Source organism: Babesia bovis, chromosome 1 (assembly GCF_000165395.2).
Source record: "Babesia bovis T2Bo chromosome 1, whole genome shotgun sequence".
Lineage (NCBI taxonomy): Eukaryota > Apicomplexa > Aconoidasida > Piroplasmida > Babesiidae > Babesia > Babesia bovis.
In genome coordinates this window covers 1,096,108-1,119,734 of record NC_067396.1, presented here as the reverse complement: position 1 = coordinate 1,119,734, position 23,627 = coordinate 1,096,108, and the positions used below count along the sequence as shown (strand labels likewise).

The window sequence follows — 23,627 nt, the reverse complement described above, 5'->3', positions numbered from 1 at the left end:
AATGATCCGCTGGAGCGTTCATTGCATTCTACACACCTAATGCCAGGGTATCGTACACATTGACTTGTTTATAACTAAAAAGGATGTATTAACATATGACGGCTCGTAATTCAACACAGAATAGTCTACAAAATGGATTTATGTGGATTCCATGGATTATTGTTCTACATCGCAGTCCAGGTTCCGGTATACTACATGGTCCCGTTGTTCTAAAATGAAGTTTGAAAGTCTAGTACGTATTTCTATAGGGGAATTGCGCGATTCTTTACTCCAGTTAAGGATACAACGACGATGTATGTCTAGCAACCTGGCAGAAACACCTATACATTACCAGGAGCCAAAGCAACTGTTGAAGACAGTAGTTAGAGGTACGTTTCCGTTGTTATGGCTCCATTTTAACAGGATCAAAAACACGCAATGTGAATAGCAATTTCTGGCGAAGATGCGCTAATGCAGTTGTTTATCACATTGATAGCTACAGCACCCCCGATCTTGTACAAATCATCAAGGCGTTTGCCCACGCAAGCCATAGCGACAAGTCATTCTATAACAGTGTAGCCAACAGGATCATCTCACTAAAAGACGAATGGCACGTTGGAGATCTTCCCCAGGTGTTGTATGAATATTGTATATCTAATATGTATCATGGAGAACTGTTCAAAATTGGATTGAAGATGATAATAAACAATATAGAGCACATATCCCCCGAAGGCATATCGCAGACTATGTCCAGCTTGGTTTGTCACGAGGTGGAAACTTCATTAGTCGACTGTCTAGTAAAACCGATTTTCAAGAACGTATCGCAATTTTCTACTAATGTAAGTAAATAAGCGTTTGTTATATGTCCCAGAATTTGGTACATATACTCAAGGCAATTGACTGTATGCAATACAAAAATGAAGCTTTGTTGCAACTGCTTGCCCACCACTTTAATGGGCAAAGGGTTGAGCCTAGTTTCAGTGTTTTGAAGGCTTTTGATGGACTCGGTTATGTAGATGTTAGTTGCTGTACATGCTGCATATCTACTACAGGCAAACGTAGTTGACATAGTCCATAAGTTCATCTCTACAAGAAGCCATTTCATGGACATGAGCAATGTGCCGGAATTGGTAAGAGTAATAGTGAATATTCACCTAAAGCGTCCATTGGATATGAATTGTTTTAATAGTATCATCCGACTAGTAACACGTAATAGTGATTCTGCATCGGTACACATGGTATTCGGGGTAGGTGGCCATCCTGTTGTTTATCTATACTAGGTAAAATACGCTATGGATACCGTTGGGGTCCAGGATGTGTATTTGGACAACTTATATGATCACTTAAGGAGCAATCACATACATCAAATGTCACTGAGTGATAAATTAGACGTCCTACGGAAGTCAGTGGGTTTTCCCCTGGAACTGGTGTACCTTTACGATGCCATCATGGAGTCCATAGATACTGGAATAGGGCGCTCTAGAAAGGATATTTTACCAAGCACTATAGATTTGATTGAAGTTATGCATTGGTTTAACAAATTGGGGTACATCAAGGGGTTAGCAAAGCTCATGGTGCTGATCCAGAGAAGTGGGATACATATAGAAGGGCCTGAGGCAATTAAATGCCATGAGATTATATCAAGGTATTTAAAGCCATGTGGTAAGTATTTTATAACCAATAATTTGAATAGACAGATATGTTTAACAAGGCTTTAGAGGGGAATGTATCTGAAGAGCGATACAGATACTCTAGGTCCGTTCTTGCTAATACAGATCAGCTGTGCTCTGAGACAAGAGATGCTTCTTCAAATGTGGAATCTGGTGGCATGTCATTGGTCACACGCCCACCACTCTCTAGAGATATTGGAAACAATGGATTACCTGGACGTCATTCCTTGAACAACGTAGCATTAGGGACGGATTGTGCTTCCCACAATCGTGGCACGAACAATGCCGCAGTTACATATCGCAATATTGCCATGACGATGGACTACTTTAAAAGTGTTTCTAAGAAAGAAGCAGATGACATAAATGAAGCATACCATAAACTGACATTGCGTGTCAACAATTGCGACTCGATGAGTTTAGCACTAGGAATATGTCATGCTGAGTCATTGGATTATGTCATCTACCTGGCGAATAAATTGGAGCTGTGTTCTACTATTGACTCCGAAGTTATACCGGCTATGATGCGCAATGTTGTTGTGTTGTCCCATGGTAATCGACAGCACTGTAAAAGGATATATGAACTCCAAGAATGGTGTATTAACAACGTTGATATTGCCAGCCTGTCTGCCGAAAGCTTCGCAACTTTATCATCGGTTGTGACATATATCTCAAACCCGAGCTTGTCTAGTATAGTACCAGCCATGATCCAGCATTTTGTGGAATCGTATCCAGTGGAACACCCACAGTTCAGCAGTACTGCATTAAAATTGCTAAAGGTATGCACCTTCCATCCCAAAGTAGATCACAAGGCATTATGCCGACATGTTTGCATGAACGTTGGGAATATTAATCCGCATAAGATCGATAAACTTCTGGAGTACTACCTGGAACTAGGATGCAACGAACAAGCATACATAGTATTAATAGAAGGAGCGCTAGAAGATGCAATTGTAATAGATTCAAATATGACACGAGTGTCAAGATTAGAGGTATGTTATAGCGATAGAATTTAAATGTTTACAGTATTTGGGAGAGAAGCTAGGTCTAAAATGTAACACAGTTACATACTCGAACCCCTGATCCTTAATTTACTCATGTCAAGTGGTGGGATGTGAATCCCTTTGCTAGACAAATTATCATCATCCAACGGTGGCATCGATGTAGTTTTATTAATACCGTAACTTAAGTATAAATCACGTCGAATCACGTTGTTAATCCATTCACCGTGGCCTTCATTAGGGTCAATATCGAAGCTATCTGGTGGCTCCTCAACAATAGCAGCAACTGGCGAGTTTTCAGCCATGACAGTCTCTATCGACTGCTGATATTCAGGTTGACCTGAGCCTAACAAACTGTGTGACGATTCGAGGCCGGTTTCCAATGAAGATTGGGCATTGGTTGGCACGTAATGATCACTGACGTCACTCCTATGGGATATGTAGTTTCCCACGGGATCCAATGGGAGTTCCTGAGTACGAACTGAATCCATACAGCCTTCTGAGATGGTACGTTGACTGCCGCTGTCTAGATTTAAGTTGTACTCCACTGGTCCAGCATATATGTTTTGGTCTGCAGTAGAAATGGATCTGCATTCCAAGCTACCAGTTGAAGCGTGTTCCATACTTGATAGGTGACCAATTGAATGTTGAGTCTGGACAGAGGGTTGAGCATCCGGTACACTTACAGTGGTTGGCTCACTGCTATTCGATGCTGCGCGTCTCGGAATACTATCAACCGACGTCAAACGTGATACTCCACTGTTGGGACCGTCAATGCTTAAGCTAGTGCAAGTTGATCCATCGGGGTTGGACGCTGATAGCCTGCCACTACCGTAGGATGACCTACGTCTTTGAATGGCCGTGAGCATTGCAGAACTACCACCTAAGGGGCGCTGCTCAATGCTTCTAGTGGATTGGACGTACACTACACTGCCATTGGATTCCATACGTTCCACTATACGCGTGGATTGTACATATCCAACAGAGTCATCAGATTGGAACCTGCCTGCGGAGACGTTGCCCACCTGATGACGACTGACAGTAACCATAGACTGCCCATTTGCCACATTGCCCTTGGGTTGCAATCGGAGATCGACAGCATGTTGTTGAGGCATTGCACCAACCATACTTTGGGGTAACCGTGAATTAACTAATACATCGGGATTTATGCTTTGACGGCTACTCAACTCAGGGTAACGAGTTGATTCGACGGAGGTATGGCGTTGCACCGGACCCGTGGGAACAGCACTCGGTATTTTAGCCTGACTTGGTAACACCTTGGGATGCAATCCGTCTTTAACCAATAAACTCTTAGCATTTGGAACCTTACCAAGTGGTACCTTAGGCATGCCTAACAGCTTCTTGGGGACAAGCAATTTAACCATGGGAGCTTTAACACCAAATGACTTAGGGAAGAATGGCTGGTTTCCATGATCAACCAAGGATTTTGGTTTTAACATAGGTGCTTTGGGAGCGACTTTTTCCAGAGCAGCTTTTGGTAAATTACCAGGGTGTTCTGGTATGGAATCAGTTATTTGGGTCAAGCTAGTAGAAACATTGTTCTCCTGTGGAATATCAAAAGACTCCCTTGAATTGAATGTAACCAGGCCCGAAAATTCAAAAGGCTGAATATCCTTGGCGTCATTACTAGATGTATCCACTAAGCCAGAGCTTTGCAATTCGTAGTTATATGTATTTGAAGCGCTATTTACCAATGACTGAGCTCGTCTAGCGTTATCAAGGTCCAGAGTCTCAAATGTCTGATACGCCATAATGTCCTGTTGACTCAATTGAACAGTTAAAGGCGCAGCTGGATTCTCCATTTGGGATGGAGCGTTCACTGCTCTATTGGTTACATTAGAAAGCGATTGGGGTAATGTAGGTCCATCACCCTGCGATTCAATACTGTGGTTATAGGGTTCATGCTGTGGTCCACTCATGTCTTTGGGATGGTACATAGCCGCTACGTGGCTTGGCATCTGCGATGTACTGGTTAATGACGATGTAGGGATTCCATCATGCATCTGTTGATCTAGTACATGGCTGTATCCATCTTGAGCCATGGAACGAGGTTGTTCCATTGGCAGTACATCTGGGTGGGTAAAATTCAAGTCAGGATTGGCTTGAGGACCCCTAGGGAATGTATCCGTAGCTGATACGTGGTAAGCGTTGTATTGCATTCCAGCATCCTCCGCTGGGTAAGCAGCTTGTTGTGGCCCAGATTCCCTGAAATCTTGAGCTTGTGGCAATGTTGGCTCCTCAACATGGCTATATTCGTTTGCATAAGGATGATCAATTGATTGTACACCCAAGGAACCTATAGAACTTAAATGAGATCCGTCGGAGTAATGCTGCCCGGGTTCCTGTAAGGGGATGCTGCCGTTAAGCGTAGTGTGGATGCTGGATTGGGAATAAACGCTGTCGTGGACCGACTCAACGGCGTAGCTGGGCTGTTGGACAGCCTCAGATTGCTCAATGCGGTCAGGATTGTGAAGTGGAGAGTCGTATATTAAATGGGTAATGTCCTTTCGACCAAGGTCACCCTTCACATGGACACCCTCCCTAACAATACTACCCTGAGAATAGAAACTGGGATGTAGCATCTCTTGGGACATTACTTGACGCAACTCCGCACGACGCCTGCTTTTGGCATCCTGATAGCCGCTGCAACAAATGTCATCGTTTGGCGACCTTACGCGCTCACGGAGCTGCTGTCTCCTCTGTACAGGAGGCGCCACCCGGCTGTGAATCATTCTGTCTTCCGGGATTGCCGGATACTTCCTTGTATCACCCATGTTAAACAAATCGTTCATGCCAACAGGGCGTATCCTATTGTTGCTGTAATCTTCCATGGCATTTTTGTAACGCATGTATGAATCATTACCCGGTGGTGTATCAACCTGGTGCGGAGGCTTCGTCGGGACTTTATGAGGAGCTACCTTCGATGACTCGTTCATATAACGTCCAGGCGGTAAACCGCCTGGCGTTACACCAGGCTCCCTGCCACTGTAAATGTAACTGCTGTAAGATACATCCTCTGGGCGCAGCGGCTTTTGGTAATATGGATATTCTCCCAGTGGAATGCACTCACGCTGGTTAATGTTGGCAGTCATATAGCTATCACCTCGATAGTAAGGGTCAACCATCTCATGTGGATAGCCACTATGGGCATAGGGATCAGGTGGGTAATTATCAACGTGATGACCATAACCTTGGTGGTACCTAGTTTCCATTGAATTGTAGCCGCCAGCGGTCTGCTGAGTGTGCTGGCGCTGGCCATAACCTAAGTCGCGTTCCATATCATGAGAACGTAAAAAATTCTGCGTCATGGCGTATGAAGTCATGGTAGGATCCAATACATCATTAAAATCATTCTCATCGAAAAAAGGTGGGTCAAACATATCATCAGGAGTAGAAGCTCTCTGAGAAGGCACACGCTCCCTAGGCTTGTAATCCACATGATCACCGTCTAATGAAGGGAATCGAGGCTCGCTCTCAGATGCTAAATCGTGCATATTAAGTTCACTGGCGGAGTATATATCGTACGGCGCAGGATAATTCGCCTGCGGTTTGTACAACCTACTCATACGCTCGTACCACCCATTGGCCGTCATGTTGGCCAGGTCTTCAGCATCAGCAGGAATATCGTCATCCTCTTCTTCAAATGCGCCTCCGGTTGGCTTCATGGGATTGGATTTAGGCAACAGGTCACGCGAGCTAAGGTTAGGGTCGTTAGAAACAACACGCTCATAACCATCACGATCCTGTACAAAGGTAGCCATGTGATATATGTATATTGCCAACTTGGCAAAATAGCATCGTAGAACACATGATAACTCAACCAGATCATATTTATCCAGCTTAGTGCGGTCCTTAAGCATCTGTATGACGTCATCATCGTCACATTGTGACCTGGGCATCACCAATTGGAATATGGGATATAACATAGTTAACATCTTTTTGAGGTGGTCCTTCTGAAGCTCAATCAACTCAGCTCCCGCCTTCTGAAGACCTGATACCTGCCCCTTAGCATTGTTCAGGTTAGTCTCCAACTGCATTGACTCCAAGAAACCCTTGTATGTGTCCATTAAACGAGTCTGTTGCTCCGTCAAGTTAGACAGGAGCTCAGCAACGTTTTGAGGCCGCGAAGAGCCATTTGATTCCCCCGGTGATTCCATCTTTAAATGGCAAAGGTCAATACGTATATACCGTGTTCACTTCCATAAAGAAGTTGGAATAGACGACACACCTGCGATTAACACCGTTACAAAAGGTTACACACCTCAAAGAAATGGTTGTATAAATAACAACAAATAGTTAAATACATTGTAAAAAGTAAGAAAAAAGTAAAAATAGCAGTTATTGCATATAATAGCCGATTGTGTCTTCCTGTTGTGTGTGGACCAAAGTAAAGCCTATTGGACTTACTCCAATAGAAGAAAACCACACACCGAATGGTTATCGATTTACAAAAGGAAATGGTTGATTCTATAAATCTATGATATATACAATATTGTGTCTTTTGTATTCAAAGTCTCCGAATGAATTGCTGCGCCTAGAGTCTATCAAGAACTGTTGTTTATACCACTAAAAATGGTTATTGCCTAACGTAACAGATAGTAACATTAACTTTTAAGTTCTCCTGGAGCAACTATTGTCAAGTTATATCTCGGATAACCAGCTTAATGGACACGACACAAGTATACCTATATACATTACCCCGATAGCATTATGTGCTTTACGCGGAGTATTAGACAAACCTCGACAGTATCTTGCCGAGTACTATCGCAAGCATGGTACCAACGGAGATGCTACATATTCGTACCCATCCGCCCTGGGATGGTACTATCGCACCATCGCAATGGGTATCGTCTAGGCAATGCTGTTGCAAATACGCCAACATTGCCGTATATGAGGCCTATTCAACCACAACTAGGACTACGTAGTTTTGCGATTATCCATAGTCGTAAATTCTCATCGGGCAAGTATAGTGAATACAATTCTACGGATGCACCAATTACAAAAGCGGATAAAAGACGTGGAATGATATGTTTGACCCAGTTCTTAATCAAAGAAATGCCAATTGTACTGCCAACTTTTCTGGCGTTAATGGCGTCCAGCGCTTTGATATCGGTGTTTCCAACTGTGGTAGGCAAGTATATAAACAGCTTCACCGTCGACGATGTACCCAGCATGCTACAAGGAACTTGCTTTGTATTCGGAGCTGCCCTTGCGTCTTTTTTCAAAAGCGTGCTTTCAGGTTTCGCGAGACTTAGAATGTCAAGAAGAATAAGAGAGGACCTTTTTGCATCGTTGCTCAAAAAGGACTCTGGACTGTTCGACTCTACGGCATCTGGCAAGCTGGTCACAGTCATCGCTGCAGATGCGAGAATGTCTGCAGGGGTTATAGATTGCCTCTCTCAAATTGTCAGAGCTTCAATCAGCTTCACAGCAGGAATATACTTCAGCCTGAAGATCGCCCATATATCAATGATCATCCACACAATGCTACCAATAGCATTATCGCTATCTATCATGATACCACTCTCACGCCTTGTACAAAGGCAGACGTCAATTCAAATGCGACGGCTAGCCACGCTGCTGTCGTTTTGTGAAGAGAAGATGACTAACATTAAGACAGTGAAAACATTTAATGCGGAAAAGACTGAAATTACAGCTTTCGGCGATAGGGTGAGTCATGATGTATACAGTCACATTTCCAACAGATACAAGAACTTTTTAGGGTATCTTTCAAGGGCATATTTTACGGGGCCACCATGAACTTTGTGGCAGTAGGTGCTGTAGGAACACTGATACTCCTAATGGCCAATACCAGTGCAACCTTGGTACTCAACGGTACAATGAAAATAGGAGATGTGACATCACTTCTGATGTACAGTGCACTTGTGGGTAGTTCATTGCAGTCGTTCACATCAAGCTTCGCTGATATACACAAGTGTATAGGATCGGCAGTTAACATCGCTAGGTATATCGACATAAATGATAGTGTGACTACCACCGGGAGTGAACGAGTCCCTACGACTGCACCAACCGTACAATTTGACAAAGTAACTTTTACATACCCATCAAGGCCAGGATGCGTTGTTCTGCGAGATATATCATTTACACTTCCATCGGGAAAGTCAATGGTAGTACTAGGGGAAAGTGGTTGTGGTAAAAGCTCTATACTTCAGCTACTCCTGGGACTCTACACCCCTGACAAGGGTAGTATACTACTAGATGGGCGACCTATGAATAAGATGGATATACAGGAAGTACGACAAATAGTAGGTAAAATAAATAAGTGCACATATAATATAGACTGCATGGATCGAACAACAGGCAACACTTTTTGATGACACCATCAAAAATAATGTGCTCTATGGACAGGAAGGAAAGGATAGCGGCCTACCAAGTGTATACGACCGATCTGGGTTAAATGCCCTAATAAAAGAATTGCCAAACGGGGAACTCACCATAGTGGGACAGTCTGGAAAAGCACTCAGCGGTATGTATTCAATGAAGTAGAACACATGCTTTAGGTGGGCAGAGGCAACGTATATCCATTGCCAGAATGCTTATTAGAGACCCTAAACTAGTGCTTCTAGATGAAATAACATCAGCGCTGGACATGGAGTCTGAACGACAAATCAATCAAATATTGACTGAGGTATCTTGAAAATTGTTCATTCCATTGCCTGTAGTATTTGCGCGATAAGACCGTTATACTTATAACGCACCGGCCGACATTGCTGTCAATCGCAGATTACATTATGGTAGGTCCAGGACATCTAGAGTAAAAGCGCATAGGTAATGAGCGCCGGTCAAATATGCCAATTGGGTACCAAGGATCACGTGTTGAATAACCCATGCCCACAGTTAACCAACATACTTGCCTCGATGTGAGCCGTTTGTAATTTGTATAGTATTTCTACCAATGGGTTGCCTGAGCACGGGTATACATGGTATATCGTTAGTGAAACGACTAGTGGCAACCATGTCAAAAGATATTTGCCTTTCGGTGTTTGTCGGGAGCTACACAAACGTGTTAATCAAAAAACCCTGAGGTACAACATGTTAATGTATATTGACTTAATTCATAGTATTACAGTTGTTTAGCAGTCTAGCCGATAAAATTCAAAAGATCGTCGAGGGAACCCTGCAGTGCGGAACACGAACCCAGTGTTACATGTAAAGGCGTCTTGTCAATAGTAAAATCAGCTTGAGTAAGCATATGAAGAATAGGCATGGATTCAGACGGTATCTGTTTCATGTGTGATTCACTTTTGTAAGCCTTTAATATACGCTCGGCATCCAGCTGAACAAAGTGTAACACAGATTCTACGTCACGAGAACCAAGCATGTCACTCTTGTTAGCCAAAAATAGCATCCTGGGTCGCGAAGCTATAACCCTAGGGTTAAGTGCAATGTCAACCAAAAGCTGAGCAGCCATCTTGAAACTCTGCTTGTCAGAAGAGTCAACAACGAAAATCAATGACTTGGCAGATTCAATGTACTTCATTGAATCAGGTAACAACCTAAAATTACCAGGCGTATCTACCACAGAGATACTTTTCCCACCAACTTTGAGCGATACCTGGTTAACCGATTGCGATGTTTGCGATTCCATATGAACACCACGAACAAGCCGTAGCAAAATAGCCGTCTTACCGGATTCACTAGGACCGCAAAGAACAACTGATGGGCTGTGCTTGGAACTACCACGTTTCAAGTAGATCCATAGCAAAGTAGCCAAAAATAAAACTATGCAAGAGACGATTTGCCACTTGAGGTCTATCATTCTAACAAACGCCAATCCTCCCTCTTTTGTAATTGAACGCAACGATCAGAGCCACCAAAACCAAGCCGAATAAAGCTAGTACGGCATACAGCCAAGTTATTAGAATCACTTCCTAAGCGAGGGACCCAAAGCTGCTGCTTCTGCTCAGGGTCTATTATAACATCAATGTCTATAGCAATTTCACCGAAAGAATCCAAAGATGAATTGTAAAATAACAAACGCGGGCGGTTTTCCGTTTCTGAAACCTCTAACGTAATATTACTGGGATATGATATACGAATGTGCTGTAAGGAGTCACGAAATTGTGGCTGTAAGCGATCAAAGAAGGATTCCAAGGAGTCGACACCGCTGAAATTGACACCCTGACCAATTGAATAATTGACCATACAAGTTTGGTTACCCAGAAGTAAAAAGCATTGGGCACCCTTAGTTATAGAGAAGAAATGCCGTAAGGCATCCTCCACAGTGTCAAGTGGTACGGAGTACAGATCCCTACGCTCACCCTCAAACCTTTTATAGAAGTATGCAAAAATAGCCAAAGGGACGCTTTGAAAACATAAAAACTTGATGAAGACACGAAGACGCCCAAAATTATCATACACCAATTTAGTACCACCCTGGGAGTCGAGACGCACAACGTTCGACACAGAATTAGTGTCACTTGAGTAATAACGATAAGTAGTCCGAGTGAAATATCCACCAGAAGAAAAACGATGTGGTTGTGTGAAAAGATGGCCAGACAGTCCCCTAGAGCGTAGAAAACCAGTAACAGTACAAGACCTACGAATATAACGCACACAGCAGGCAGATAAACCGATATTCATATTATATTGCCGTAAACATAGTCTCATGTCTATCTTGTCCAATATAGACTAACATGAAGAGAAGGCATTAGTTGCCAACTCTCCCCAAACGTGGGTAGGGCATTACACATTGCAGGTATTATCGTCATTATAACTCGGTTTACATAAAACAAGTTAAATTGTATACATATTAGGCAGTATACAACCTTTTATATAGTTAAGTATATTACATATCAGCAATGTTATTAAGGTAATACTCCTGCTCTTTGGCTGCCGTTCGGGCACGAGCCTGTACATGACTTAATAGGGCAATAAAGAAACTACCTTAAACCAACGCTCCTCATACCCGTTACCGCGAATGACGCCATCCCAACGGTACCCGGGTTGGATGTTGAACCTATTTGGAAGACCCGTAAATCTACATTTAGGCACATTGTCAGGTTGATCTGATTTATAATGAATTGTAAACATAGTGGCATACCTTCGTTAGTAACAGAGCTTGTATCATTAATAGGGTCACTCCAACGAGTACGTTCCTTTAACTGTTGGTCATAATCTTCATCAATGTCGTAACGATTGAGCGGCTGCTTGGATATTTTAAGCTCCTCCTGTGCTTGTGCCTCCAAGTCAGCCTTCTGTACTAATCCCTTGCCCCAAGCAAGCTCCTGAGCTGGTTCGGCTCTTTTAGCTTTAACAACGCGCTTAGCATGAAGCACCAGCCATTGGTCCCTAGTAATCCGCTTCCCACTTTTGTCACGATATACCACCTCGTCATCATCGTTGTCAACCCTGGGATTATGAATAGAATATATATAACACCTACTCTACGGTCCTACGGGGTGGACTGAGGGACGGTTCACGCTCATGTTTAACCGGAGAACGGCCTGTAATGTTACATCAAGCTGCAAAATAAACATACGCTGTATAAACTCGTGGGCATTTACAACCACCGGCCCTTCATCTGCGTCGGAATCTACCATTGGTGGTAGTTCAGCACCAACACTAAAGTCGATATCGCCTACCCCTCGGCGAGAGACAAAACTAAAATCATCATTGTCCTCTATATTAAGTTGCGATATGTGCCTGCTCTTGTGCTTCATAGCACGAGACTGGCTAGAAGATGACGCCATATGCCAACAACAATTGAATTACAAGACACTTATAATTACCAACCATGAATATAACCGACAACGTTGAAATATTTACACATCGCATAAATGCATATCTTTTGTTCTTTAGCATAGCAGCTTATGTGGCTTATCTGGGTTGCCCGAAATTCTACGTGTTCTATGGGCTCTCCAAGCTGATATACGTCATCATCATAGCCCAGGGCGCTTTCACGGTTTTCACGCTGGGATTACCAGCTGCATATGTAGCAGCACTCAACTTCTGCATATGGTCATTAATCGTTAGAGGATTGCAAGTCTTGATACCAGCACTTCATATCCAATCACGTGCTGGACAGAGCTCGGAAAAGAAACAAGAGTAACTACTGCTAGAAAAGTATCGCGATAACAATGATAATGTCCAAAGCTAACATATAGTCTAAGATACAGCAGTTGTGATACAATACGCAAGTTATACTTCCACTACTAGGACCGTTACGTGAAAACTACGTATACGCCACCGAAGAGTGTAAGGTTCAAGTAACATTGATTACACAATCGCAAGACTGTGTTGTATACCATTCGAGCTATGGAAGCTCCCAGTATAAGCACATATTACCTCGGTAACAATACATCACAATAGAGACATGCGCCGTGATTTTAATGTATGCGTTCTCGCTGCTGGACCACGATAATTTAAATAACTATAATAGAGTCGCTTTGAAGTAAAATGTAGTCCATGATGTTCATTAGTCGGTGTATATACATTATGGCTGCGCATAGCTCATATGCTGCTTTATGTTTGAAGTATGCATAACAGTTAAGAGTGTACCACACATGAACATTATTTACTAACATATATATGCTGTAACATGCGATCTAATGTTACAAAGCATTTATCCCAGACATCTAGGATGTATAGACATGGAAGTATGCGATATTAAGTACGATTATTTGTATAGACAGTACATTACTAGGTGTATGGCAGATCACTAATAATAGACATTTGAGTCAGTCCAACCGTCAAAAAAAGAGTACTCACCAAAGGGTTAGCAAGAGATACGCCTAAAGTAATAGACGGTCGAAACCTTCAACGCCGACGCTGAGCTTCGTGAGGCAACATGGATGGGTAGACGCCCTCCTTGACTAGAGTTCTAGATTCCTCGGATTCCTCGTCCTTCTGCTTGGCCTCTTCAATACGCTTGAAAATCTTATTAGCAACGGGGTCATTCTCACCACGGAAACGATCCTTAATGTTCTGTTTTGCCAATGAAGGGTCATGATGTTTAATGTCATCATTGTCATGTGAATATGGACACTCTTCACCACGGTTACAAGCATTGCGAAGCCAAAATGTACAAATCCTGGGTTTATTTCTGCGATAGTAGGGAGCTACGCGAGCCAGCTTTTCCAACATCGGGTTGGATTCAGATTTAGGTAACTCTAATGTACCAGCTTCTAGCTTACCCAGCTGGTGATTTAAATTGGCCTTTACCTCAGACAGTTCCAAACCGTTCTTCAAATACTCGTCACGTACCTGTACAGGTAAACCATACTCAAGATCAAAAAGACATGTTTGACATACATTCTTCATCTTCGAACAACTTTGGCAAACGATAGTTTGCTTGTAACGAGCTTTAGGACCAGGCTTCCAACGGAACATAGTGAAAGGACGCTCGCATATCTTGCATTCCTTACCGCAGCGCTCCTTCAGCATACGTATGAGAGGATTCGGTCCAAGACATGTTTCACATAATGTAGGAAATTCTGACTTCTCCGATGTTTGCTTACGCACATCGCGTGCTATACCAAAACCGCTTACATCCATATTGCATATACTACGCGCATATGTACTGGATATAAATGAACATTTGTTCTGGACATGACAACAGTATTATTCCATAGGGCTATGATAGATATATACGACACATCAGTCAATGCGACACTAATACAAACGAATCTTTAAGTTCCATGATTGGATTATAGTATAACTAATATGCCTATGAGCCATTCAACTTACAAATAGATTTAAATACACCAGCAGATGAATTGTCGTGTTATAATACCCATTTCTCGTGGAATCGCGACTTTATAATGCCGTTGTGCGCGTTCAGCCTAAGCACCATAGATACAGTCAATATATAGTTATAGGCTGAATTGATCAATATATTATATTCATATTATTAACTAATAGTGTATAAGTGATCTATAGTATAATCTTATAGAATGTATACGTGATATCTTATTAGTAGATAACGACCCTTTTTGATCTATATAACACAACTCGGGCATATTGAAAAGAAAATGCTTTGTTGAGTAAATGTCTACATTTTAATTGCAATAGTTGTTTATACACAAAACGTTCATAAATCATTTTACGGAGCCAAAATGGATATATCGCAAACACTAAACTGTGTACCGAAAGATTTAAGTGAATGTGTTTCACTAGAAGAAATGTATAGAGCTTAGTATTTTATACATTGAATGTTAAACTCTAGTTGAGGTCCGAGAACCGTGACTATACACACGGAACAGAGATCCACCCATGACGCAATGAGCAACAGAATTTCACCATCAAGCGCACAGTAGTATCCAGAGTATCAAAAATCTAATTATAGATAATATTTCCAGGCTAACCATATTAATTGTGATCCTTTTGTTCAGTTCATTAGTGTGTAAACATGTTACGCGGACCACAGTAAATGCAGCCGATATTTTAGCGTAAATTGCTCGGAATAAATGGATTATTTATGTTATAAATTGTGTAAATAAGACAGTCTGCTGCATATGATGCACATTGTCTAGGTTAATATCCATATATTGCTGCCTTAAAGTAAAATAACTATTCATAATACTGCCATTGGAACACCCAATTGTTTATAGGCAACCTATTGGTCTTGGTGAGTCATGGAAGAACCAAGACAAGAAGCTAGTGAACCTTGGTTGGGTTTGTGTACACCCTTTGTATGCCTTAATCGAAGGGAGAGACGTAGCGACGACGACAGCGTTAGAAGCAGTAGCATACCTATGATGGCTAGAAACTCGCACGAAAATGATTATTTAGAAATGCTGGGTAACGTATACGAAGGGCTTTTTAGTCTAGATAGGCAAATAACTCTTTTCAAATCAAGAGAAATTTTCATCAGAGGATGTCTAACGGACGGAGAACAATTCATTTTTCACATCATCGCAAAGGGTATTAAAAACCCAGAAGAAATGGTGGAACAAATCGCACAAGATAATAATATAGGTGTAGATTGCCTTAATGATATACTGTCTGGATTAAAGCTACCGGCAGATGCCAAGGTGGAAGATAGCGTAAAAGTCATCACGTACCATTTCATCAACAAGCTAAGTGCAATACAACATGACTTAGAAGATGCGCTAAGAGATTATGATGCGTTCCATACAGCGACAGTAGACATATACGAAAGCATGCGTAAGCGCTTCTTCGATCTTACATTGGGCAGGGATAAAACAGAAAATGGTATAGATTTTTCAGTTTCTAAGAAGGATTTTTTGTACATAACCAACTCAAAAGATGAATCCATGGTCGATATTATATTCAGTTTACTAGATGACGGAGGAATGGAAGTTATAGATTGGGGTTCTTTCGAGCTCAACAGCGGAAGAATATTAAAAGATGCAAAGGAATTTGTTAAATTATCGCAGGCACCCGTGGAAGACTAAACTACACGTTTAGTATATACTTGTAAATAGCATAAAACTTAACTAACAACCTAATTAACATACAAAATACGTAGAATTTTAACGTCACTGTCATTTCCGTCACAAGGACATTTCACTGCATTGTAAGAATACAACATTAACTATGCCGCTCCGCCGTGAATTAGAGCAGCTGCAATGCCACGAGTTAGATCGGGGTCGATGTAAACAGCTTGAGTTTCTATACCACACTGGTTAACTCCACGCTTAATTTTGAAAAATCCACCAACGCCCCAATCATTACCCCAAGTATTTTTACATATCCAGTATTTAGTAATGATTCCATCAATCTCGTCCTCACCCCAACCGACGATTGCGATAGCGTGGTTAGTGTACTCCCAACCTATATGAAATTGTACTACAATATATATAGAACTCACCATTTAAGCCGGAATGAGGTAGGTCGCAAGTGGCACCGTGATTACTAGGATTATCATCATATATCCCTGAACTGTACTGGAACAGACTCTGAGGAGCATCTAGAGCAACAGCTACCGGTCCGTTGTGGTATACTTCACGCATAATCTCTAACTCCGAAGTACACTCATAACAGCCACCTACGTAGCCATACCCAGAGGCATACCAACGCTCAGAAGGGTCTAATACATCAACTGAACAGGTATCAACTGCGCCGCCATTTGACATCCTATAAGGCGATTTATCTTCAGAAAGGACACCAAATTCAGTTAAATGCTTCCCAACGAGGAATGGAAAGCCGCCATAACATCCTTGGTTAAAAGGAGAACATTCTAACATGTCCTGTACCGAAGGTATTGATACCTCTCCAAAGTCAATGCCAGGATAAAGCTTCTTCATCATGATCTCTATGCGCTTAGTCAGTACATATATACCTGCCATGGCGTAACAACTACCACATTGGCCTGTGGCAATTTAAATAATAAAACATCAACGTACCTTGACCGAAAGTTTGGAAATTATCAGCATCACCATTGAATGCATCACCCCAAGACCATTGGCGAGGTAGAGCTAAATTGCTATAGTAATCACCGGAATTCCTTGCATGCTCACAAGCATACAGATGATATTTGTCTGTATATGATGGATGTAATAAATAGTATATCTACCTTCCTGCAAAAATCGTGGCAAAGCACTATTAGTGTCCATAGCAGGCTTGTTCATGTGACAATGATGAATGCTTCTGTAGGAAACGCCCTTGTGAAGCTGCAGAAAACGATAAGGGGATAGATCAGTAAATTGAGAATACTCCTTCTTGACCCACATATTTGAACTGCTGTATGATTAATACCACTAAATAACGCCATACCTAGGTTTACTCTTTGAAGGAGTGGCAGCAGCAGTTGCATCAAGGACGTAAGAATGACGTTCATCCTTCTTTATCTTCTCCGCATAAAAACAACCGTATAAATAAGTTATACGACCATTATTAATAATCTTACGACTAGCCCAACCAATGCCTATTTCAGATGCCTTTGTCCTGTAACAAGCCACTCTGCCTTGCGAATCCTCCTGCGATCCTGGACCAACATGAAACCAATAATAAATAAAATACCTTCCATAATCATTGGACATGATGAACTGTTGATCTTATTATATTTAAAGAAACCAAAATAATGCGTTGTACCAAGTTCAATGTCTAAACCTTCGTCATATACCATGGTCCTATAAAAATTGAATAATAGACACATAACAACATACCACTTCCCAATGACACCCTGGCCTTCCTTAGGGTTTCTAACACCCAAGTAAAGCCATTGGTTGCGTGGAGGAGCCTCGCTACGACGGTGGTAACGTTCATCAACCAACTCGATGACAGTCTCATTCAACTTTCCATAGTGATTCTCTAAATAGGCTCTATAGTCACCTAACTTCAAGTTATCCACATTGCGATTGGGCAAAGAGCCGCCACAAGATTGAGGCTTCTCATGGAAACTACCAGTCTCGTAGATGCGCCAAAGGCCAAGTACATCACTCTGCATTAAATGTGTAAACATATTACCGTACACATCTGTATGAAACACTGATGTGTAACGTTATGAAGCACAAACAATATCGATAAATCACCGAAGTGAACAACGTACCGGAAGGGCATGAATGGGTAAGTCCGCTCGAATGTATCCAATGTACGCACACAGTGTAAAAAATATAATAGATATAGCTTTAGAAAACCATGAAAGACTATGCAGCGGCATTTCTACATGTTGTCTATGCAAATGATTCGATACACACACTAAGGGGTGATGTCGTAAATGTCAGGCTGGATAAACTGTAGTTATATGACTGGAAGCAAATAACTTGAATGTCACTGAATAAATAAGTAATAACATCAGTGTCACGTATCATTCCTGGTTGCATTCTTGGAATTATTAATATTCACAACTGAAACGACATCACCCCTAAGGGTTAACACATATCATCTTGTTCAATACCAATAACACGTAATCTATATGTTTGAACTTATTGGTATAGTATGAATATTCCGAAGGAGTGGTAATAGATATTAATCGTGATTCCAGGGTTGCCGAAAAAGGACCCATAAGTGTGTAACAATCCACACCTATGGAACATAGAAATCAAATTTAAGAAACTATATATAAATAAAATGGAAAATACAGGTGACGCATCTATTATACAGTATGCCGGTATATTTTCGTCGAAAGTAAGGAAGCATTTGGCAAACACTGATGAAGATAAACTGGATATAAATCTAGATGTAGAGGATGAATTAGAAAATACTAACGCGCTAGACTTTGAAGAACCTAAGTCAGATGGTAAAACTAAAGGAGAAATCATGAAGGAACTTGAGGCTAAATGGGACCCTCTGAAAGAACGTGAGCCCACCCAGCAACATGAGCGTGAATGGAGAGCTATTCAATTACGAGGCTACGTTAACCCTAAAAAATTCTACAAAGGTGACAAACCTGGTAGACTAGAGCCCTTGCCAAAAAAGTACCAAGTTGGTGTCATGACCTCGTCCTCTGGAGTCAAAGTAGGGGCCGGGGAGGAATCGCAAGCAGCCGGTGCTGTAAACTCACGGAAACGCCGCAAGGGCATGTCTGTACTATCTGAAACATTGGCATCTGACCTATCGTGGACAAGGAAGAAGTATAGGGAAATTCAAGAGCAAAAGACATCAGGATCCAAAGGATGGTATAGCAGACAGATGAAGAAACTTAAGAAAAGGAAATTATAATAGCTCAGTCACTATGTATCGCAAATATACTTTATTTGATAATTCTCATCGCTTTTAGAGTTTTTCATTAGCATATTATCATGTTAGTGGCAATGACAATAGTTCAATCCCCTCGATTGGTGGCTCGCACTGCTTAACGTAGTAGCGCAATCAATGTGTTTTGGACCGCTATGGGTTATAAAAATCAATGACAAGTTATTATATCCACCTGTTTTCACGGTCATACTTTTCGAACGTCTTGACCAAAGTCTTCGCAGCAACCACAACGTCCTTCCAACCCTTCTGCTCCGCGTTAACAACAACGCCGTTCAATCCATTCAAAACACGCTTACCAGCAGCAATGGTAATTGGGAAATTCTCGTGACAGCGAGCGAGGAATACAATAGCACCCTTCTGGTCAATCCACGTTGGAGCTACCACTTCAGGTGCTCCCGCTTCGCCACTACTGTCTGCATCGGTAATGTTCAAAACAAGCGCATAGCTAAGCGCACGCATAATACGACCCTCCCATTTGCGAATGCCGCTCATCAACTGTGCGTGTGTCAATGCCTTATCCGGTACAAATTTGAATGTTGTGCAGAAACATGGATGATCTCGAGTCATGGCCTCAAAACCTTCAGCATCGTCTATCCAACCACGAATTACATGAAAGGCATGGTTGACGAAAATAGCTAAAAGAGGAGCCTCACGCTCAGTACAGCAACGCACCATGGACATGAGCATCTTAGTCCAACAGTTGCTAAAGTCAAAAAAGTTGAAACACTCAACACGGTTCAATAGCATCAAATCAACCAGGTGCGAACAGAATGATGCCTCAGCCTCATTAATGAATACGCGAGGAACAATGCAGTGCTGCAAAAAGGCAGTGTTTATAGCAGGCCCAATCTGGACATTTGCACTGAGCCATCCTGAAGAAACAACCTCACTAAAACGCTTCTTAGTCTGCTCCACATGTTCCTTTTGTTTGATAAACTCCTGCTCAATGGCCGCGTGACGGGAACGAAGTTTCTTCAGCTTACGATGACCACTACTGGAGTGATTAGACTCCGACTCTGCTATCCAGGCATTGAGACGCTGCAAAGTCTTCTCATACTGCTCTATGGGCACCCAGACGTCACTCAAGTGGATACTCCATATAAACTTCATAAATTCAGGTTTGAATGTGTCATGCGATAATGCATCATCGGGAATAACGGACACGTCAGTGTTGCAATGGCATAAATAAATAGCGTTAGCATCCTCCCAAAACATGCGAAGTTGTTGAAATGAAGGTAAATTAAATATATACAAAGGCAGATCGTCGGACGAACCACGATTTAAAATGGAATTCAATGATTCGGTAAAGTCAACTAGCTGCAACGCCGATTTCTGTAGCTGGTCAACAGTACCGCAAAGAGTGGATATACCCGCACGGAACTCTGAGTCATACAGTACTTCCTGTCTCATCTTGCCACAAAGGAACAGTAGCGAATAGCAAAATAAAGGCCGTAGCAACACTCGACCCAATGCTTCACGTGAACTCAGACCACAAATCTCGTCTTCAGCGTCTTGCATCATTACCTCACTTCTCAGCAATACGCCACCACCCTGGGCTTTAAGTTGGTCCGTAGTTAAGGCATGTGCCTCTACCAGCTGAGGAATGCCTCCGGCGGTCTCCAGAAGTTTAGTGGTGTACTCTAGAGCCAACCAACCCTTAGATAGTTCGTCTGGATATGAACAGCTGTATTTGTCCTTCAAGCAATTTAAATTTATGGAATGCTTTTCCCAAGTGGTTGCATTGGCTTCATTGTTACCGCAGGGTACTAGTACGAGATCGTGTATTCCCATACTGCGTAAAAATACTGTTAAAGCACCCACTAATAAAGGGCATATGTCTATATCCACATGACGCCTGAAAAAACGAGCGGCGAGTTGAGCATTCACCAAAAGCTTTTTACTCCGACCGAGGTCATCTACTTCAGCAGATTTGCCAAAACAAACCTGATTTTGATTACTACATAACATGAAAAATAACACATCGCAACCCAAACCGCCAAAATATTTGCCTATTTCAGAAAGAGGGGCTACAAGATTTTCAAACATTTCACACTGCGTTATAATGGTATGAGCAACTGCGAAGGGGTCAACCGCAGCTATCCCGCTGATAACAGATACGTTGCCGCGCACTGAAGCAGTCTTGATTGATTTCATCATATTCGAAGTGACACGCTTAAACAACGATCTGATTTTTGCCAGCGCGGCATTGTGCGCAGCACGTACAAGCGGTACCCAGGAATCTTCAACCTGTGACGTACCTTCTAAAATGTTAGACATATATCTTTGGTATATGCCATAGCGCTTTGAAGCAGGAAGCTGACTTAAAATTTTCCAAAGACGGTCGGCAACTTGGCAATTACTCTCAACTACAAGAGCCATGGCAGGTAAAATGTACATCCAAATGATCCTACAAACTCTATCGCAACTGGTATTGACACAGTGTGATAACATTTTAAGCACTGAAGACAAACATATAAGGTCTATGTAGACGCTAGGTCCAATTACCCTCAGCAGTGATTCCACATTGTCTAAACAAACAGACCAGTCTTGAGATACCGTGGCTTTGGCAATTATACGTTGAATCAAGCCACATACAGCAATGCAAACGCCGCCATGTAAAGCAATTGGGAACTTAACTGTCCATTGAATATGGCCCATTAACTGCTTGCACATATCCCACCGTGAACTATTCATATCTGGACATAATTCAATCAAATGGGACAATAGCGAAAGTTTATCACACTCCAGCGCAAATATATGGTCCCTTACGTACGAAAAAACGTCACTATCCAAAAGGTGATATTTAACTAAATCAATGGGATTATGGAAACGGTTTTCTGTGTCATCCGGCGTAGTGCTATCCTGGGAAGGCACATCTGAACTTGGTTGTTTAGAGTCTTCACTCCCTGCAATCGTTAATTCCTGCTTGGTCTTACCAAAATCTTCCTGCGATATATTAAGACCATTCTTTATGCGATATTCTTCCAACAACTTGGCGTGCCGACCATTGATCATATCCCTTGCATTGGTAATCGTAGTGGTGTCCAACAAACCACACATCCTTAGGTTTTGTTTACGTGCAACTGTAATCATGCTCCGCAAAGCACTGTCACCGGGACTGCAGTTAGCCAAGGGAAGAAGATGTGTTGCAGGTATCCCCGTCCGGGATGTCTTTAACGGCTTCTTTTTAGAGAGTTCAGCAAAATGATTGTACAAATATGACAACTCTGAATCAGCTGGCTCAAGATATCCATATAAAGTAGACAAGACCAAAATGCCTTCGTATAGCAGTCTGGCACAAAGTTTATTAAAATGTGGTCCTATTGTGCTAGGCAGCCGCCAGAATTGCTTCTTCACCGTTTGATATTCCTGCTTAATAGTACGCTTTTGTGAAAGCATAAGACGCACTATCTCATCAACACGGTCGTTTGGGTACTGGCGTAGCAAGATTAACGTAGCATCACCGTCAAACCAAGAACACCACGCTATTAACTCATATAACACTCTAGTTGGACAAAGAGAAAAGTCACCAGCTATATGCTTCACTGACAGCTGTAAACGTGATATGTCATCACTATTATTGATGTCCCAATCATGATGATAGAGAACCCTTTGCAAAAGGTCAAAACCCACTGTGCACTCACGCCATAAACCATATGATTTCAGTACGAACTGATTTCTGGTACGCTCTCTGATGGCCACTGTTGTTAATCCCGATGAATAGCCGCAGCTGTCTAGTTTGTTGGCATCAATGGAGGCAACTACTTCCCTCGATGTAACGAGACCATGTTGCTCTAAACAAGCAATAAAAGCCTCCATGTTTTCGCGATAAGTAACTGTATCGAGCAAATAACCAATACAGTCAAGCAACAGAAATGACAACGGTGAGCCAGGCTCCTTGTCTGAAAACCTGTGACGCAACGCTGCGGCTGCAATACCAGGCGCAATTTCGCCCATACCAACCTTACGTATGAAATCATAGATATGTGTAGTAGGCCGATCGTTTAAATCTGGTGGCAATAATGCATCTATCTTTGGATCAATATGATAAGTTCCATTCTCGGAACTTGAAGAAGAAACCGCGCTGCTGGATTTTGATCCCGCATTTTTGCTTCTGGTTGAGGTTTCATTCTTATTTGATGAAGCTGCATTCTTTGACTTCTTTGATGCAACGTTACGAGAGCGCACACCACGACCTTTGACTTCACCTTCCTCGGCCGGCCGCTTGTTTTCGCGGGCTCCAGCCGTAGAAGACTTCTCAGAAGCCACCATGTATTGTTTATAATAAATTAAAAGTGTTGTTATAGGGGATTGTGGTCCCCATGGTTATGCGACT

At 42.2% G+C, this 23,627-nt stretch overlaps 12 protein-coding genes across 12 annotated transcripts; 5 read left to right on the top strand and 7 right to left on the bottom strand.

Moving 5' to 3' along the window:
- The first annotated feature begins 119 nt into the window (after positions 1–119).
- On the top strand, positions 120–2,733 carry BBOV_I000620 (uncharacterized protein). The gene is made up of 7 exons (XM_001608674.2): positions 120–368; positions 403–818; positions 851–997; positions 1,032–1,226; positions 1,260–1,641; positions 1,677–2,638; positions 2,673–2,733. Exons 1-7 carry the CDS (start codon positions 152–154, stop codon positions 2,727–2,729), a joined length of 2,376 nt encoding a protein of 791 aa, XP_001608724.2. The 5' UTR covers positions 120–151; the 3' UTR covers positions 2,730–2,733.
- On the bottom strand, positions 2,707–6,875 carry BBOV_I000610 (uncharacterized protein). The gene has a single exon (XM_001608673.2). It carries the CDS (start codon positions 6,823–6,825, stop codon positions 2,710–2,712), a length of 4,116 nt encoding a protein of 1,371 aa, XP_001608723.1. The 5' UTR covers positions 6,826–6,875; the 3' UTR covers positions 2,707–2,709.
- Positions 6,876–7,260: 385 nt separating this feature from the next.
- Positions 7,261–9,564, top strand: BBOV_I000600 (ABC transporter ATP-binding domain containing protein). Its single transcript, XM_001608672.2, has 6 exons — positions 7,261–8,338; positions 8,374–8,934; positions 8,969–9,155; positions 9,190–9,317; positions 9,352–9,423; positions 9,458–9,564. The coding sequence occupies exons 1-6, from the start codon at positions 7,379–7,381 to the stop codon at positions 9,551–9,553; spliced, it is 2,004 nt and encodes a 667-aa protein (XP_001608722.2). The 5' UTR covers positions 7,261–7,378; the 3' UTR covers positions 9,554–9,564.
- Positions 9,565–9,753: 189 nt separating this feature from the next.
- Positions 9,754–10,311, bottom strand: BBOV_I000590 (Signal recognition particle receptor beta subunit family protein). The gene has a single exon (XM_001608671.2). The coding sequence runs from the start codon at positions 10,275–10,277 to the stop codon at positions 9,771–9,773; it is 507 nt and encodes a 168-aa protein (XP_001608721.1). The 5' UTR covers positions 10,278–10,311; the 3' UTR covers positions 9,754–9,770.
- Positions 10,312–10,401: 90 nt separating this feature from the next.
- On the bottom strand, positions 10,402–11,298 carry BBOV_I000580 (uncharacterized protein). The gene has a single exon (XM_001608670.2). It carries the CDS (start codon positions 11,270–11,272, stop codon positions 10,445–10,447), a length of 828 nt encoding a protein of 275 aa, XP_001608720.1. The 5' UTR covers positions 11,273–11,298; the 3' UTR covers positions 10,402–10,444.
- Positions 11,299–11,475: 177 nt separating this feature from the next.
- On the bottom strand, positions 11,476–12,410 carry BBOV_I000570 (Pre-mRNA-splicing factor of RES complex family protein). The gene is made up of 5 exons (XM_001608669.2): positions 12,171–12,410; positions 12,075–12,135; positions 11,733–12,040; positions 11,576–11,697; positions 11,476–11,540 (listed from the first exon to the last, which is right to left on the bottom strand). The coding sequence occupies exons 1-5, from the start codon at positions 12,379–12,381 to the stop codon at positions 11,478–11,480; spliced, it is 765 nt and encodes a 254-aa protein (XP_001608719.1). The 5' UTR covers positions 12,382–12,410; the 3' UTR covers positions 11,476–11,477.
- Positions 12,411–12,424: 14 nt separating this feature from the next.
- BBOV_I000565 (putative integral membrane protein) lies at positions 12,425–12,791 on the top strand. The gene has a single exon (XM_051767285.1). It carries the CDS (start codon positions 12,426–12,428, stop codon positions 12,738–12,740), a length of 315 nt encoding a protein of 104 aa, XP_051623884.1. The 5' UTR covers position 12,425; the 3' UTR covers positions 12,741–12,791.
- A 638-nt stretch (positions 12,792–13,429) lies between these two features.
- BBOV_I000560 (Zinc finger C-x8-C-x5-C-x3-H type (and similar) family protein) lies at positions 13,430–14,371 on the bottom strand. Its single transcript, XM_001608668.2, has one exon. It carries the CDS (start codon positions 14,183–14,185, stop codon positions 13,448–13,450), a length of 738 nt encoding a protein of 245 aa, XP_001608718.1. The 5' UTR covers positions 14,186–14,371; the 3' UTR covers positions 13,430–13,447.
- A 794-nt stretch (positions 14,372–15,165) lies between these two features.
- On the top strand, positions 15,166–16,049 carry BBOV_I000550 (uncharacterized protein). Its single transcript, XM_001608667.2, has one exon. It carries the CDS (start codon positions 15,265–15,267, stop codon positions 16,045–16,047), a length of 783 nt encoding a protein of 260 aa, XP_001608717.1. The 5' UTR covers positions 15,166–15,264; the 3' UTR covers positions 16,048–16,049.
- A 133-nt stretch (positions 16,050–16,182) lies between these two features.
- Positions 16,183–18,257, bottom strand: BBOV_I000540 (cathepsin C papain cysteine protease family member). Its single transcript, XM_001608666.2, has 8 exons — positions 18,144–18,257; positions 17,761–18,035; positions 17,615–17,724; positions 17,369–17,579; positions 17,169–17,332; positions 16,999–17,133; positions 16,464–16,964; positions 16,183–16,426 (listed from the first exon to the last, which is right to left on the bottom strand). The coding sequence occupies exons 1-8, from the start codon at positions 18,252–18,254 to the stop codon at positions 16,188–16,190; spliced, it is 1,746 nt and encodes a 581-aa protein (XP_001608716.2). The 5' UTR covers positions 18,255–18,257; the 3' UTR covers positions 16,183–16,187.
- Positions 18,258–18,663: 406 nt separating this feature from the next.
- Positions 18,664–19,257, top strand: BBOV_I000530 (Fcf2 pre-rRNA processing family protein). Its single transcript, XM_001608665.2, has one exon. The coding sequence runs from the start codon at positions 18,665–18,667 to the stop codon at positions 19,253–19,255; it is 591 nt and encodes a 196-aa protein (XP_001608715.1). The 5' UTR covers position 18,664; the 3' UTR covers positions 19,256–19,257.
- Positions 19,258–19,426: 169 nt separating this feature from the next.
- BBOV_I000520 (Transcription factor/nuclear export subunit protein 2 family protein) lies at positions 19,427–23,566 on the bottom strand. Its single transcript, XM_001608664.2, has one exon. The coding sequence runs from the start codon at positions 23,561–23,563 to the stop codon at positions 19,454–19,456; it is 4,110 nt and encodes a 1,369-aa protein (XP_001608714.1). The 5' UTR covers positions 23,564–23,566; the 3' UTR covers positions 19,427–19,453.
- Between the last annotated feature and the right edge of the window lie 61 nt (positions 23,567–23,627).